This window comes from Chrysoperla carnea, chromosome 3 (genome assembly GCF_905475395.1).
Source record: "Chrysoperla carnea chromosome 3, inChrCarn1.1, whole genome shotgun sequence".
NCBI lineage: Eukaryota > Metazoa > Arthropoda > Insecta > Neuroptera > Chrysopidae > Chrysoperla > Chrysoperla carnea.
In genome coordinates, this window is record NC_058339.1 from 69,778,406 (window position 1) to 69,796,148 (window position 17,743).

The 17,743-nt window shown below is 29.8% G+C and overlaps 2 protein-coding genes across 2 annotated transcripts; one reads left to right on the forward strand and one right to left on the reverse strand.

Moving 5' to 3' along the window:
- The first annotated feature begins 6,225 nt into the window (after positions 1-6,225).
- On the forward strand, positions 6,226-9,068 carry LOC123296207. Its single transcript, XM_044877668.1, has 2 exons — positions 6,226-7,039; positions 8,976-9,068. The coding sequence occupies exons 1-2, from the start codon at positions 6,269-6,271 to the stop codon at positions 9,066-9,068; spliced, it is 864 nt and encodes a 287-aa protein (XP_044733603.1). The 5' UTR covers positions 6,226-6,268.
- Positions 9,069-9,354: 286 nt separating this feature from the next.
- On the reverse strand, positions 9,355-16,484 carry LOC123296208 (sphingomyelin phosphodiesterase 4). The gene is made up of 11 exons (XM_044877669.1): positions 16,365-16,484; positions 15,967-16,266; positions 15,806-15,908; positions 15,038-15,272; positions 14,761-14,962; positions 14,629-14,694; positions 14,007-14,278; positions 13,584-13,767; positions 12,061-12,645; positions 9,953-10,210; positions 9,355-9,723 (listed from the first exon to the last, which is right to left on the reverse strand). The coding sequence occupies exons 1-11, from the start codon at positions 16,422-16,424 to the stop codon at positions 9,355-9,357; spliced, it is 2,634 nt and encodes an 877-aa protein (XP_044733604.1). The 5' UTR covers positions 16,425-16,484.
- Positions 16,485-17,743: the final 1,259 nt, after the last annotated feature.

The following is a 17,743-nucleotide window of genomic DNA, read 5'->3' on the forward strand; positions in this document are numbered from 1 at the left end:
GTTCAGGATAAAAATGGTAAAACTAAGATCATAATAGATCTAGTGATATCATAGAAGGTATACATTGTGCACATCTACTTACATCACAATTGATGTACGTTTATGTACTCAGATGAACTACTGTACATCAATTGTGGTGTAAGTAAATCTACACAGACGAACAAGTGAAGGTTGGTTTTCAAAACATTATTTCCATATGTTTTCCTAGTAAATGATATTCTAAAAATAAAAGAACGTCTTGAAGCAATCGAGCTATATATCACCTACATGCACTAATACAAGAAAACCAGGACATGAGTAAAATTTGAAAGGTCAAGGACAGCTAAATCCTTCCCCAAATGCCAGATTTTGAATGTTCGGTTTATAAATTCACTCCCGACAAATCAAATTCCATAAGTTCGCTGAATTCCGTATCATTTTTTCACTTTCGTGAATCCCTCGAATTTTTTTATTTTTAAATTTTTACAACGCTCTTGATAACAATGCGAAGAAACTATATCTAACTCGAGCTGATTTATAACCAAATGCAAAAGATAAAAATAATATTTTGAATTAAAATAATATTTTTTGTAATAAAAATTGGACATAAAATATAACTCTCTCGAAATAACTCTCTCGAAACAACTGTATATTTTATGATTGTTGAAGTTTTTAAATGTAAGATGTATGTATGATTTCTTTTTTAGTATTTTTATTTTATAACTAATAAAATATGAAATGTAAATACATATGTAAATATTTAACAACAGACGTACGGAATCAATCCTTCTTACATGGTTTTATACAGGATGGGCTTTTTTTTTATCTATAACGGCTAATAGTAGGGGAGCCCAAGAGATGATATGTGTAGTAACTCGAGCACGTCAGATTAAGAAATGGAGGGTTCCTTGGACCTTCCTTAGTACCTCCACCAAATATTAGCCCTAAATATGGGGGGACAGACGGTCAGATTAGTAAAAACAAAATTGCGATAAGTGAATTAACTCGAGAGCGTCAGATTAATATATGATGGGTTAATTACATGTTAAAAAATGTAAATTTCAATAATATGAAAAAATTTTGAGCACGCTCGAGTTACTACGGGTAACAAACTTTGCAAGCCTCCCATTTCTTTGCGTCTCACTTAAATCGTCAGATTATTGGAATATACATTTTTTAACATGTAATTAACCCACCATTTCTCAACTGAACGCGCTCGAGTTAATTCGAATATCGTAATTTCGTTTTTACTAATCTGATCGTCTGCCCTACGCGCGTCCCCCCTTATTTAGGACTAATATTTGTTGGAGGTACTAAGGAATGTCCAAGGAACTCCCCATATCTTAAGCTGACAAGCTCGAATTACTACACAAATCCTCTCTTGAGCTCCCCTACTATAAAAGCTCGTTTTGTAGCACAATCAAAAAATAACTTAAACAAAAAATGCAGAGTTTGATGGGGAACATCATGCTCTATGACATCAGATTGGATCTAATTCTTTAATAACCAATTAAGATCTTAAACGGGAAAAGATAGAATAACACTTTAAATTAGAAAATTGATCATCATTAAAAAACTATCATTTAGATCAAAACCATTTTTTCGAAAATCGTCAGCTTTCAGAGGAAATGTGGCTTAAAAATATGTCATTATTGCATTTAATCGAAAGAAAATACACTTAAAGCTTAGCAATAATTGTAGGTCAGGATCATGGACACAGGCGAATGTCCTCTATTGCCCTTTCGATTAAATGCAATAATGACATATTTTTAAGTCGCATTTAAGAAAAAATATTTTAAACAAACTTGTTAGTTTTTTATTAGGATTAACTTTCTAATTTAAAGTGTTATTCTATCTTTTACCGTTCAGGATCTAAATTGACTACTAAAGAAACCCGAAAAACTAGGTCAAATCTGATATCAGAACATGATGTCCCCCATCAAATTCTGCAATTTTTGTTCAAGTTATTTTTTGATTGGTTAACTACAAAACGAACTATTAGCCATTGTATATTAAAATGACCCAAACTGTATAAATAAATTTGTTTGACGAATTTATTTACTTGTTTTCATATTCAAAAATGTCAGATACCTAAACATTATTTTTAAGGATGTAAGTGTTTAACGTCAACACGGAGAGTGGGAGACAAGAAACTGGTAATTTTTTACATATACTATCCGGAGCACTCAATTTATCTCAATTAAAGATCGATTCAGAAAAAAAAATTCCTAAAAATATTAGGTACAAATTGCATATTTACATTCCTAAATATATAATATTGGTACATTCCTCAAAAATGTGTAGTAATTTTAGGAATGGTGTCAGTTTTCCAATTTTAGTTCTAAAACGCATCTTCACTTTTTACAAATAGGAGAAGAAATTCTAATTGTAAGACTATAATTTATTAAAAATCTTGGAAATTACCCAAAAGTAAAATTAATTTTTATGATTTTTACTATTTTTTTGTTTTAATTATCCGAGGTAATGATTTTTATCTATATCCAAAAACAAAATTTGTATAACTATTTGGGGTTAAAATTATTTTGTATATACCGAGTTTTATTTGTTTGTGATTTTTTCAAAAGAATAAATATTGGTTACAATTGCAAAATTTTTGAGATTTTGGGTACTTTTATTAAATTTTATTTCAAAAAAATTTAACAAAAAACACATGAAGTTTACAATATTGAATAAAAAATTATAAACCTCCACGCAAAACTACTAATTTTGTTCCATTCAGATTTTACAAAATGCACTGACTTGTGCTCCCACCCATTTGAAAGCTCCTAGAATAATTAGAAAAAGCTGACAATATATAAATGCTTGAAATGTTTTTCAACAAATATAATTTACAAACATCCCGATCAAATTAAGTTTCGAACAAAAAAAATGCATTAAAATCGGTCAAACCGTTTGGAAGTTTCGATGTCACCGACAGAAATACGCAAGAACTTTTACAATCGGGACTTACCAAACCAAAAAGCATTATTTTAAACATTAAATTGTTAAGTGCTTTTTAAAAAATTTTATGTTTTTAATTCAAAGTGTGGTAAATTTTTTAAGGCAACTCGAACCGAGATCTAAATCTATTGAAACTTATGCTATTATCATTTGTCTATTCTAATTGACAATTCTTTTATCAGATTTGTTCCAAAACTTATCTAGCGTTTTTGGACGAATCGTGTAGAAAGAAAACAACTTAAAATTTATACACAAGCATAAATCTTTATCCAAACCGAAAAAGAAAGCCGTATTTTATCATCAGAGACGTCTAAAATTAAAAAAAAAAAAAAAGACATCACAACAATTATTTTTCTAAAACATTCAGTTTTTTTCTCTACAAGAAATTTACCTGGTGAAAATACGCACATTAATAATAATAATTCAACAATCTTCATAAAAAAAAACTTTTTAAAAATAAAATTAATCAAAGTTCAACAATGCAAAAGAAAATTACAATAAGTTTTTATGAAATGTACAACAACAATATGACCGATTTATAAATATTTACGTTTCTTTGTACACTACATCTTTTTAGACATGGTCAACATATATAACAATAGAATAATATAGGAACAATAATTATATCTCCGATACATGAAGCGCGCATTCAAAGTTTGAAATTTGATTGTTGTTGTTGTTTTTTTTTGTATATTGTTGTGTAGGTATCGCGTTTTCCGATCGTTTGGTAACGACGTGTTCGGCGATACTAACTCCTATATGAGACGCATTATAGCGCATCATATAAAGCGTCGTTGCTAAACAGACAGGCGCCTCTTTATTATGTTTTGTGAAGGCGTTGTCCAATTTAAAAAAATTATTTATTAGTAATTTTATCAAAAATTAAATTTTATTTAAACTAATTAAATATTCAAGCACGACTTTACCAATTGTGCTCTAAAACCAGGTACAATATTAAGTTCCCTAGATTCAAAACATCATAAAGTTCATAGAAAGAAAATTAGAAAAAAGCAACTTCTATTTGTTACAGAAAAAAGCAACTTCTATTTGTTTAGAAATACGAACTAAAAAATATATAATAATATTTTTTTAATTATTGACTCTTTTTAGTAACACTAAAATTGAATTTTTTTTATTTACAACTTTTAGTAGGTACTAACGATTAAAAAACACTCAGTTTTGAAACTTCGGTAAATGGGAACACGTGGAAAATATCCACTTGAGTCAGAAATTTATTTCCCGTTACATATCCCTTTCAGTGAGCATAAAGTCTAGCCTTGTTTAAATCTGGATATAAAATTGGACATTTTAACCATTTTCAAAATTTTTTGTTTTCTCAAATATTTCGAAAACTAAATCAAAATCAAAATTTAAAAAAAAAAAAAAAAAAAAAATCAGTTTTTTTGACTCTAGAGAACCTGTGAGATATGATATCGGTTTACTTATTCTATTTCAAGAAATTTCTCACTAATTTTTTTTTTGATCAAATTTAGGTACTTAAAAATTGAGAAAAATTGATAAAAAGTTCATACTCATTTGACGACTGGACTAGTTCTATATCGCCTGAAATAATATATAATTTCGATATATCAGAGCTATTTTAAGTAATATTTCGAAAACATAAAAGGAATCGTCAAATGAAAAAAATTTTGATATTTGTTAAGTCAAAATTCCCTCCAGAAAAAATCAAAAATATATAATTTATTTTTGCACACTCCACTTTACAAAGGAGTTTTAAAATTGTTCCACACTCGAAACATACCACTTACGCTTGTAAAATAAAATGCACTTTGCAAAAATAAATTTTGGAAAATATAAGTAACAACTTTAACATATCGCAGCATCATGGAAACCCAGAATATCATAATATTTACTCTTATCGGCGCTTCCACATTATCATTAGAATCTTTTTTTTTCTATTGTAGTATATACTGTGATCGAATAAAGATTGTGAAATATTCAAGATTTTTTTAAAGTATTTATTCCATTTTTACCTAAATAAAGTTTACAAAATACTCCTTAAGGCAATGTTCTGATCTAGAAATTTGAAGAAATCATTTTTTTCATATCTTTAAAGGTTAGATCCTTAAGAATATGTTCTTAAACGGATTTTTCAAAAAATCGAATTATTTTTGGAGCCACAGCAGATTTTCTAGTAACGAAGTTCGAATTCATCGCTCTGTACTGCGAGCTTCTACTGCTTCAAAAGAAGAGAAAACAACTTGGTCAGCAGAAATAGCTTTGTAAGACATTGCATATGAAGTAAAAGAAGGTCCAATTTTTGGATCTGAAATCGCCGATTAATCCAAAGTGACTAATATTACTATCCGAGTTACTCTGTCGGAATTCTTTAAAACAAAATACAAAGTATAAAATATTAGGTGGAGAAGATTTTCACAACGGCAGCCAGTTTTTATCCGAATATCTGTATTCGATCCGATGTGTTTAATCTACAGATGGTATCTTATTCGGACTTGTTCTTACAATCGCCATATTTAATATCAGAGAAGACATTTTTGATCCATAATCATGATCATAAGCCTTAGATCATCTATTACTAGATAAACCCAACGTGTACCAAGTATGTACATTTTTACTTCACAGTGAAGATTAATAAAGGCAACAATACAATATTCAAACAGCTGACAGAGAAACATAATACAAGAGCATGGTATTCAATAGACCTTTTCATAGATTTGCTTTTGTTTCGGACAGTCAAAAATCTATTCAACCTAAGAAAGTTAAATACATTGTTTAATTAATTCTGTGTTAAAGTTCTAAAAAATGGTTAGATATTGTTTTATTTGCAAGGAATATTTTAAAGTAGACATGTATCACAGGTTAGTAAAGTTTAATTTTTAAATAATATTTATTAAATGGCAATTATTATGTTGTAATAACGCGTCAGGATTTTATATTTTATATTAAGACATACGCATTAATAATTATACTTTCGCATTTATCATCCTTCTCAATCTTCTTTGAGAGGTAGTTCTCTCTCTGTTGCCAATTCTAAATAATATATTTTCAAAGATCTTAAGCTGAACACAAAAACATAATTGAAAAGCCCTTTTTCTGCCTACGGGTCTCGCGTTAAACTTTTAAAGTAACTAAATTTTCCTGCATTCGATTGGTGATTGGCAATTACTCCAATTTCCATAGTAATATCAAGTAAACATTTATTAACGACAAAAATTAATAATGACATCAAATTGACGCGAAAAACTTTTTAATTAAAGAGTCCAAATTATTTTTTTGAATTTATATTTAATAAAAGTTAATGCCCTCATGCCACTGTGAAATCGTCATAAACACAAAAGCGGACAAAATGGCTCAGAGCAATGCTGATAATGATACCAATCCAAATGGTACAAAATTAATCAGTTTACGTGCACAAACTGAACAAATGTTACATAATGCTGTACTAATGACCCAAATGGCGATGGAATTAAAAGAACGTACCACATCAGGTGAAAAATATGTCTGCTATTTACGTACATTATCTGTACGGGCTGGTCGAGTTATAGCAGCAATGCAAAATTCTGGTCGTAGCTTTTTATTACTAGCCCAAAAATTGTGTCTAACAGCGATTAAAACAATTGATTCATTACCGGCTTCAGAACAAATGATGTATAATATAAAATTAGAGTATGAAAAATTATTAAATATATTAGAAAAAGAATTAACAGACATAGAAGATATCGATGGTGCGGATGCGGTTTTAACACAAGATATAAACAATGTAACTTTACCGAATATCGTAGAGAAAATTCGTTATTTAGAGATAAAACAAAAACAAGCCGAATGTAATTCATTGCCACCAACTAGTAGTACAAAAAGTGTTAAATCTGATATTGATGAAAAATATCCGGAAAATTGGTCACGAGAATCGTTGATTGATTTAAATAATGTGATTAATTTACCGACAGTTCCCGAGGACATTTTTACAAGTTTCAGTAAACCAGTTCGTACATCCAGTTTATCATCATTGAAAAATTTACGTAAAGTTAAACTTTATTTAAAACGTGCGGCAAATACATCGGATGACGAAGAGGAGAGTGATAATGAAGAATTAGAAATTGGTAGCAGATCTGTTGCGGTTTGTTTCATATAACATTTTTTAGCATTTTTTAAATTTTAGTAGTTTAGCAGATAACATCGATTAATTAAACGGTTAATTGTATATTTTTTTTAAATAATCTTCTCAAAATATATTTAAAGCAAGTTTTCTTAATTTTTTATTATGCTCTTAAGAAGGTGTTATACTTGAAAGTGAGTCATCTGTAACATTGATCCAGAACTAAACAATAGCTTTGGTCGAGAATATAGATTTAAACAAACCAAAGGACCTCGCATTAATCTCATGAGAATTAGGTCTGAATCAAATTTTTAATTTACTCATGTTGAGTAGTTTTGTAAATCTTGGCATCCAGCATCAAAGAATGAGGCTTAATAAGCCTTAGAAGCTCTGACAAAGTCTTAGGAACTATGAATAACTCTGAATTGCTAAACGTTTTTGTACTGTCTAATTTAGTCTGAATAAGTCTGAATAACACACTGAATTAGACACTCCAAAAACGTTTAGAAATTCAGAGTTATTCAAGTTCTTAAGACTTATTCTTCAAATGTTTTTTCCACCAAGTTAATGAAAATTCATTAAATACAACAGTGTGTGTTCATTAAATACAACAGTGTGTGTGTTTTTTTTTATTTATGTGACTGTGCAAGTGTAAAAGAACATACACTCAATCCAGCACACAAACAAAATTTTCTTTGGCTCATTGTGTCCATTGATACTTTTGATCAGGATGTCAAAATCTACAAAATCCCACAATATGAGTAAATTTGACCTAGACCCAATTTCCATACTATTAGTGTAGGGTCCTTTCTAAACATTTGCTGTAAAGGTGTATCTTCATGCTGACGCTTGACGCTGAATTTGAGCGTCAAATTAAGTCATATGGTCAGTTTAAGCCATGCTGCCAAAATGTAGTCAGTTTAAGCCAAAGCTAAACATAGTTTAGCTAATTAGCCGTTTATTTCAGGTTTGATTTTAACAGCACTGACTACATAAATTTATATTCAACTATCGAATAGATATAACAATTCAAAATATTGCATACCAAATTTTTTGGCACTGATAAACCCACAATTGATAATCATATTCACCAGCCATTAAGGATATAGTTGTTTATTTATCATTACCATGAGTTTTTTTAAATGGGGTTAAGGAATTACTTTTAGTATGTATATCTCGAGATATCGAATTTCGATATTAATAAACTTTTTTGATGCTTGACGCTGGGCATAACTTTATTTTTTTTCAGCTAGATGAAACCCTAATTGGACGCTCAAAGCCAGCGTCAAGCGTCGTCAATAGGTTACATCTTAAGAGTGTAAAATCAAAATTAGTTTCGAGTTTTTCAAATAAAAAAACACGCCCGGCCTTTCGTTTTTGTATTCGACCCAAAATAAATAGAGTACAATTACCCTAAGTAAATTAAGAAAGTTCAAAATTTTCGTGGATCAATAACTCGAAAAATATGTATGGGTACAAATGTAGCGAAATTTGGCATGATCAATCTGAATGTAAAACTGTAGTGGCAAATGTAAAATTTATTGCACATCAATTCAAGAGTTTTTTAATACTCTTTATCATTTTAGTTAAACAGCACGGCTCAGAAAATTTGAAAATTAATTTTGAAAATATTTGTTATCTCAAATTAACTTTATACAATGCTTATTAAAGCATTTTTATGCTTATTTGAGTAGTTTCAAAAGTTTCTAAATTCAATTCGTTTATAAAGCTCAACAAAGAATAGCAGGATAGTCTGTCACACTTGTTTTTTCTACGTAGATCTATAATTCTTCTTTTCTAAAGTTTAAAATCATAATAATTTACAAAAAAATAAACAAAATTCATACTTATCACTTAGACCTTGACGGTCTTATAAAACCAGTCCTGTAAACTAGAGAAATTTATGAAATCCAATTTAAAATATATAAAATACACTTATAACATTTTATTTAAACAGGGTGATCCTGGTTTGTGTCCCAATGAATTACGAACAGTGACTGTTAAAAGTGGTATATTAGGCAATATAAAAGAAGAAGCACTCCAAGAATGATATTGGTCAAGAGTGTCTTTTATTAATTAACGAATTTTCTATAAAATTAAATGTTATTTATATAATTGTAAATACCAGATGTAATTTATGTTAAAGTTGAACAACCAATTCCTGTTTAAATTCTAAGCCATGTTAGTGAGATTTTTTAAAGCTGAAAATCGAATTATAGTTTTATAAAATGCTAAATGTAAAAAAAAATAATAATACAATAAAATTATCATTAAATTTTTATTATTAAAAAAAAATATTACAGTAAAATTAATAATAATAATAAAAATTAATTAAATTAAAATGATAAATCTGCACTTAAATTTCGATGTGTCGCTGAATGAGATCCACGGAATTCATATTCAAAGACACCTTTTATAAATATTACAGCAGCGATTAATATACTACCTAAAATGATTGTAAAAAATGTATCGTAACCAAATATTCGACCAATTATAATTCCAATAATAAAACAATAAATGAATTTATGACTAGCGAAATATCGTAAACTTATTCGTGGTGGTAGTAATTTTTGTACACGTGGTGAAACACAACCATGGATTGTTTTCTCATATGAATATATTAATCGTGGTGGTTCAATTAATTGTCTTGCAATTGTACCATATAAGTCACGTCGATGATACGCCATGGCAATCATTTCTCCATACTAAAAGCAAAACAAAGAATTATTATCTATTATACAGGAGTTAGGGTGCTAGGCATCAAAACTATCGCATTAGTAGTCATTTATTTAAAAGATAGTTTCCTTAGTTAAGGATGTATGAGCGCCAGGGCAATTTTGGATAAAAGGCTTTATTTTTTTATATGAAGTTGGTCTAAGTCTAAATTAATTATGAAAAATATAGTTTTTAAAGTTATTAACGATTAATACTTACAGTTTCATTAATTTTTTTCGATATTGTATTACAAATATTAACTAATATTCCGCATTCATTCGACGAAACTGGCATTAAATCTGGATCACCAGAATAACGTATTGTTGCTGTACGTTTACGTACATTAACTGGGGTTAGTAACGTGTTTAATTGTTTATAAATGTTCCCACCGCCATTTTCAATCGTACACGCACTATTATTATTTAATGACATATTTGATTCGGTGAAAGTTGAAACATTTTGTTGTGGTTGATGTAACTTTAAGAAAAAGACATTAAAATATCAGCCACGCTACATTTAAAATATATGAGAAACTGACTTCACAAAGGCTTAATTAGATCTAGGACCAGCCATAGTATTTGACGGTAACAACTATTAAAAGTAGTAAAAATTTAACAACTATTTCCTTTACGAAAATGTACATAATAGCAGCTTAAAATTATTGATGATGATGTATCCCTGTGTCACAAAAAATGCACGGATTACATATAGTTCTATGTATAATCCGTTTTGTGACACAGTGTACATTATTACGGGATAGAACGTAAACTTGGAATGTTTTTATTTTCATCAAAAAATAAGAAACACTAAATCAATTTTTTATTTTTAAGAATAACACAATAAAATCGACTTTTGAACAAATCAAATGCCCGTGCTGATTGAAAATCTCGGCGATCAGTTCACACATGGATTTATTACAAATATAATTCTCGTAATTATGTTCTTAAATCTAGTGATAGAGAATCTTATTACGGAAGTCTACCGTAATTAAGGAATCTTTGACTCTCATTCTGAGTTAATGTTATAATTATTAAGTTATTAAGGGATATGTTTCTTTTTTTTAATTTGTATAATTAATTCTAAAATACTTTCACCTTTTATGAGAAATATTTAGTGCTTCTAACTTCCGAAATAACGAGCAGGGTTTTTGTTTGTGTATGTAATTCCGGGGGTATCACATTTTAAAGGGAGAAAATGTAAATTCGACTTCTATTTTGTTAATTAAATTAGTTTTCAATGATTACTTATGTTAAAATAATTTTTACTATTATTAAAATATTGAAAATAAAATTATAGTTTTTATTAATTTAATAAGTATAATATTTGTATGCGTTTTGTAGCATTAAATGGCTTCCAAAAAATACTTACATTAGATAAAGCATATCTTTTTAATTTACCTATGTTAAGTTTATATCCCGGAATTATGTACCTACTTCTATTCCCGGAATTAGGTTCAAGCCAAATTTTATCACGGAATTAGAGACAAACTCGAAGAACAGAAAATTAACGTTTAATACTATAAATTAAAGACTTGGGCAAAATGAAAATTGCAATTCCTCTACGAAACAGCCCTATTTTGAAGTGATTGTCAAATACTATGCTTGGCCCAAAACTTAAGTTTTTGTTCATACAAATAAAGGATGTTCTATTTCCGATGTCATTTTTAATTAAAATTAAATTATCATAAATGTGCCGACATTTTGGAGTTTTGTATTAGAATGTCATGTATTGTGAACAAGGACAAGTGAAAACATCCCGATTAAAAATAATTTGATTAAGGGCGCCAATTAAAGGGACAGGTGGTTGATGAATAAAAGATGAAAGGTAAAAAAACGTGATTAACTACTTGATGACTTAAAATAAAAGGACGCGGACAAGTTTTTTGTTAAGGGCGATAGGGTAAAGACGGTAAATTCACGATTATTAAAACCTAAGAAACTTCAACTAATTGAATTTGTTACGACTCCTGCGCTATCCTAATCCGCATTGCGTGGCAGTGGGTTTATCTAAATCATGAAAAATGGAGAAATGGTCTACCAGAAAAAAAGTTTGAGATCTATTTGCGTTGGTCTTTGACTTTAAATATCTCCAAAGAACAAAGGAGTTAAATCGCAGGATCTAGTCGATCAATTGACGTCTGCTTTAAGAGAAAGTATTCATGGTGCCGAACCGTTCCAATATCAAATACTTCGTCATTTTCGTTGAACGGAATATTCTTACTTGTTCCATGTCAAAATAGAGGACATTCTAGTACAAAACACCAAAATGGCAGCACTTCAAAATACCGGAGATGGAACACCCTTTTATAAATAAAATAAAATAATTACATCGAAAATATTTGTCAAATATTCCTGCGCTAATTCCAAATATTCAGGAACTTTTTTACGTTCTTCCAATGAAAATTCATCACCATTATCATCGTTGGGCGTAATAAATAGACTCTTAAAAAATCCAGTAAAACCTTTTTGCTTCTGTTTAATATTTTCTTCACGTGTTGCCAAATATTGTTTAACAGAAATAATCGATTGTTTTAAAATTGTTAACAATTGTACAACTTCGGGTGCAGGTGAATCCGTAAACATTGGTTTATAAAAGAATTCGGGTCCTTCTAAATCGAATATATGTTGACGTACGATATTTGACCATTTACCACTTTTTGGTGTTGTATTAAAGAATGACGTAGTTTCCATTCGTGAATTATTATTTTCCATTGATGTTGTTGGTGTATTGTAAATGTCTTTCATACTAGAATTGTGCGTTGCTGGTGTATTCGTCGACCAATTACTTGTTGGTGAAAGCGGTGGCAAAGAGGACCACATACCGCTGTACGAATGTGAGGGTGAATGATTACGATTATCAACACAACTTTCAACTTCTTTTAACATTGCTACCAAATTCGGTTGAGCAAAGACCTTTAGAAATAAGTTTATGTTACAAACATTCTTCTTTCATATTATGAAAATAATAAATAAAAATCGGATAAATCGGATCATGTTTGGCTAATTTAACGAATCTTTCTAGTTGATAACTAAGTGTCGTTACAAAATTTTTTGTAAGTCTGATTCATTTTGCGATTGAACTACAACTCTGAAATTGTTCCAGAATGTCTGCCACCCTTTTTTTTGGGTCAAAATTACTCTTTTAAAATTCAAATTTGTTTTTTAGTGTAACTTGATCGAAAAATACAAAAATCAGGTTATTTTACCGGTTGGGTTAGTAATTTTTAAAATGTCGCCTAAAATTACTTTGACTAAATAAATTGGTTTGAAATATCATCCATCGTATACGAATTCAGTCGATATACCAGACTCGTGAATTTTTTGTGTATTTTAGGTCAATTTTATTCTAAAAAATGTTTTTTTTTTTTTGTCTAATTCGATAACAAGAAAATTTATCCGATTTTTTTCAATTTTCTTAAGGATGGTACCCTTTTCAAAAAGCCGAGAAAATCACAAAAAAATAATTGTTTCCAAATTTGAGGAAACTTGGTATATAGAACAATACAACAATCGAGTTCATTTAGCAATTGAGTGAGTAGTTTTTAAGATATCACCTAAAATTCTCTACGAAAAGCTTTTATTTCGAATCAATTCTGATGATATTTCGAAAATTACTTATCTAATCGTCAAATATATTTTTAGATGATTTTGTGACTAAACGTTTTTTTGAAAAGTTTCTGGCGTATTAGCGGAATTATCCCTCGTATACAGTCTTGGACACGATTTGTCCAATCGTCAAAAGGGCCCAATTTTTTTATTTTATAATATTTATTTATACAGGAGGTCAAGAGGCTCCTGATAAAGGGTAATATTTTTTTATAATAAATTCGTAGAAAACATAATATTTTTACCTTCGTGACTCGATACATTAAAATAGCATTTTTTGGGCTGGTTAAGTCAATTCTCAAAAAGCGTGGTAATAGCTGTTGAAATATAATCGTATATGCCAGTAAATTATCTGCGATAAAGCATAGATATTTACGATCAATTTCATGAGTTGTGAAATTTATATCTTCATCTTCGTTGCGCGGTTTACTAGAATAAAAAAAAAAAGACTATTTGAATATCATTTGTGCAAACACCTTCGTTTAGCTTGTTTTGATAAACATGCCCCATCGAAACCTCGTTAGTGTTGCGAGGTAACAGCTATCATAGATCACGAAAATAGTTTTTTCGAAGAGTAAGATTATCAGAAAAACCAATTTTTCGTGACCCTTGACCGTTAATTGAACGCCTAAATGAAAATTGTTTGTTAAAATGAGAGGTATATTTACCTGTCTTTATCTAGATAATTTGCTGTATATCTCCAGGGTTGTATAAAACTTAGCCATAACTCTAAAAGTAAACGAAATGATCCATCTAAAGGCCAGCGATGTATTAAATGCCTTAAAAATATGTACATTTTTCGTTGAACCATTGGCATTACTAATTTTTTCCATTCTCCAATCGGTGTAATATCGTTTTTTCCACTATCAACAAACGCATGTAGCTGTTTGATACCCACTCGAATAATACGAATATATTCAGATGACGGTAATTCGTAAATCTAAAATATCAAAGACAACTTTGTTTAAAAAAAATTGAATGGTTATAGCACCTCTCCCAGCGACGACAAAAATCTTATAAAGTGGATCAGAATATTTTTACGAAGTTCCCAGTATCTCGAACAGAACAAATCGTATTTCCAAAAATGTTCGGTTGAAGAAACATTCAACTGTATTGTTTAAAGTTTTAACAGAAAAAACTTCTAATTACCCAACGCAGATTGAATTAGACGGTCACAGAATCTTTTAAATCTTTTAACTCAAAGGTTTTATTCGTCGTCGAGAGAGTTGCTATAAACATTTCTCAAACAAAAATATTTTCCGTGTTTTCAATTGCAAGTTCGGAACTTACGAGCATGGACCCGTGTGATAAGTATCCATTTAACGGTACATCACGGACACCTCGAATTCCAGTTATCTATTTTTACAATATCACATAGAAAAAATATCTCAACTGGGATTGGTTGGAATTGATTTTACTTACCTGAGTATGCTTTAAGTATGGTATATCACTTGGATTATTGAAATGATCATTTGTTAGCCATATATCGTTAAAAATTTGAATTATGGTCTCACTTCGCCATATTTCACTACGAGGATGTTGTTGATGTGTTTGACTCATATTCATATCCAACGAAGCTTGTTGTAAAACTTGCGATCTGAATAATTTTGATGCTCTAACATTCCTTTAACAAATAATGAAAAAGGATTGACTTAAATCGCTTACTTAAATTAATAAATGATTAACTTAAATCACTTACTTGTTTTGTACTTGAAGATGTGAAACAAGCGGATTTTTTCCTGTAAATTGTGGCGAAACGTGTGGTAATGGAACTGGATTATAGGGATCGGTTGGAAGAAAATGAAACAAATAATCGCAACTCAACACGTAATAAATGGTATTCCATAAGCCCCAATGACTGGCAATTGAATTTCGCTGTTGCCAGGGTGAAATTAGATGCCATGCAAATTGAAACATGTAATAATCAAAAGGATCTTTTAATTATTAAGGAATTAATTTTAAAAAATGTGGCAGAATCTTTTTTAATAGAGTGGAACTATAAATATAAAAATCTAGACTAAATTTTTTTAGCTTATAGAGCAAAGGCAGTTTAAATAAACTGTTTTAAGCGGTAACATCGTACTACCTTAAAAATTCAGAGTATAGTGGAACCACGGTAATCCGACAAATGTTTTGCAAGACAGTGTCGAATTATCGAATTTGTCGGAGTATAGGCCACAAAGCCCCTGAGTCCGGGACTTTTAGAAAAAAAAATACCTTGTAATACGAAAAATTACATATCAAAGTGATACGATTTCAATCCTTTCAGCCTCGAAGAATTCATATATTTATAATAAATCTGCATTGTAATTACCGTTATAGTTATGTCGGATTACAGGGGGTGCCGGATTACCGCTGTTCCACTGTAAATGACTTTGTCTCCTATTTACGAACACGACTTTGATTTTACAGTTTGTACATGTTTTCTGAACTTAGCGATGGTATATATCGAATCTTAAAAGGATACTTAATTGAAGACAAACAATTTGTTTCGTCTGTAAATCGTAACAAACAAGATCGCTGTAAAATGGAGATACATGTCCATTTTCCAAATTATTACGTATTTTGACCTAAAAAAATACATTTCTTAATTTTTGACTGACAATAAATTAAAATATCAAAACTTACTGGTAATTGTGATACCGGATATTCATATCGTACATAATGATCACCCAATAATTTATAAATCAAACGAAACAACGGTCCAAATGGACCTAAAAAATGATGCAATATACTAAAATCACGACTATTCGATTCAGATGTAATTGTACGTAAACCCCATCCTATTGAACCATTTGTACCCAGAATGTTCTCAATTAATACTGGAAATAAATTTTGTAATTCTTTTGAACTTGCACGATCGAATATTACGGTTAGATCTCCACATCGTTGCTGTAACGGTGCTGCTAAAGTTTGATAAAATTTTACCTGAAATAAGTGAAACATTTAAATTATGTATATATTTTTGGATTATACCATTTTTGGTTTGTTTTTATTATACTAAATATATTTTTTAAATTAGTTACCGTTACTGGACTTTCAGAAGTTTGGTCTATAACATTGTAACTGTCTATATTGTAATGCATTTTTATGTAAATTAGTAAAATTACTTAATATAAATATATTTTTAATAATTACGTTCGATATTACAGTTTTTTTAAAAGGTTATACATAATGCACGCGTAGAATGACATTTGTAAAGTTTTTCAAATTTTACCAGGGTTTTCATACATATAAGGATAACCAACTTAAGAATTTCAAAAGTCTAGAAAACATTGCAATATGGCTATTCAGTAGAAAAGACGCGCGGTTGTTTCTTTGTTAATTCACTAATTCAGTAACAAGAACGTATTATAATACTTCCTATGCCGAGCTATAAGCTCCCATGGGCCCGCGGGCCGTGGCTGAATTTAAGGTGCCTATCTGGGCGCCGTTTAGTCATCGTCCGTTGCGTACTTTGTACTACGCATCAGGCTGTCTAAGTGACTGAAAACATATTTTCAATCACTTTCAATTGTTTGAAAAAGACAATAAATTGACAGCCTGATGCGCATTACAAAGTACGCAACGACCGAGAGGACAAGATCCTGCCCAGATAGGCGATCAGGGTTGCCAGAAAGTTTTCATTCAAGTCGCCCCATCTGTGATCGAAAGTCGCAAATTTTTTAAATAAAATAACAAGTATTAGTAAAATAATAATTTATTTAAATATTTGAAACAGAATAGCATTTAATACTAACAAATATTTACTATTTTTATGTATGTTAAAAGCAATGTCTAACCATTTTAGTTCGATAATAGTCAATAATAATTACAAATAAACACGACCTAAAGGTAATCAATTAATTAATGAACAGGGACACAATGAAAACGGCCTAAACACTTGAATAAAGCCACTACACAAATGGTCCACAAAATGTTAATAAACGCAATCAATTGAGAATACACTCGAAAAAACTTAACGAATTTTAACTACATACAAACGAATTTTGAAAGACGTATTGTTTATTTATTTAAAAATATATAAAATATTGTTTCCCCAACTACCATTGAAATAGACCTTTTCATCATGTCACATGCGCAAGTGCAGAGTTTATTTTTTCGTACCGACAGCAATAAGTAGGACTAAGATAGAAGATATTTGTTATGCATTTTATCACATTGGTTATAAATCATTTAGTACGAAACAAATGTGAGTCTTGATTTTTAAATGAAAAGCCCTGTGGATAAACTATAATTATCAAAACTAATAGATGGCCCTACATGAATGTAACGTTTAGAGCCACCTGAACAGAGACACCTTCAGAAAACTAAAATGGTAAAAAATTTTCAGAGAGTTGCAGATCTGTTTTAAATTAAAAACTATAATCTGTAATTACTTTTTCTAATTTTTGACAGTTCAAAA

What these genes read in the sequence shown, in the direction of transcription:
- LOC123296207 (XM_044877668.1), top strand. Translation starts at nt 6,269, where the DNA reads ATGGCTCAGAGCAATGCTGATAATGATACCAATCCAAATGGTACAAAA. An exon ending in TTGGTAGCAGATCTGTTGCG is followed by an intron (nt 7,040 to 8,975) that starts GTTTGTTTCATA and finishes TTATTTAAACAG; the next exon opens with GGTGATCCTGGTTTGTGTCC.
- LOC123296208 (XM_044877669.1), bottom strand. Translation starts at nt 16,424, where the DNA reads ATGCATTACAATATAGACAGTTACAATGTTATAGACCAAACTTCTGAA. An exon ending in ATCCGGTATCACAATTACCA is followed by an intron (nt 15,909 to 15,966) that starts GTAAGTTTTGAT and finishes GTATTTTTTTAG; the next exon opens with GTCAAAATACGTAATAATTT. An exon ending in AATTATCTAGATAAAGACAG is followed by an intron (nt 13,768 to 14,006) that starts GTAAATATACCT and finishes TTTTTATTCTAG; the next exon opens with TAAACCGCGCAACGAAGATG.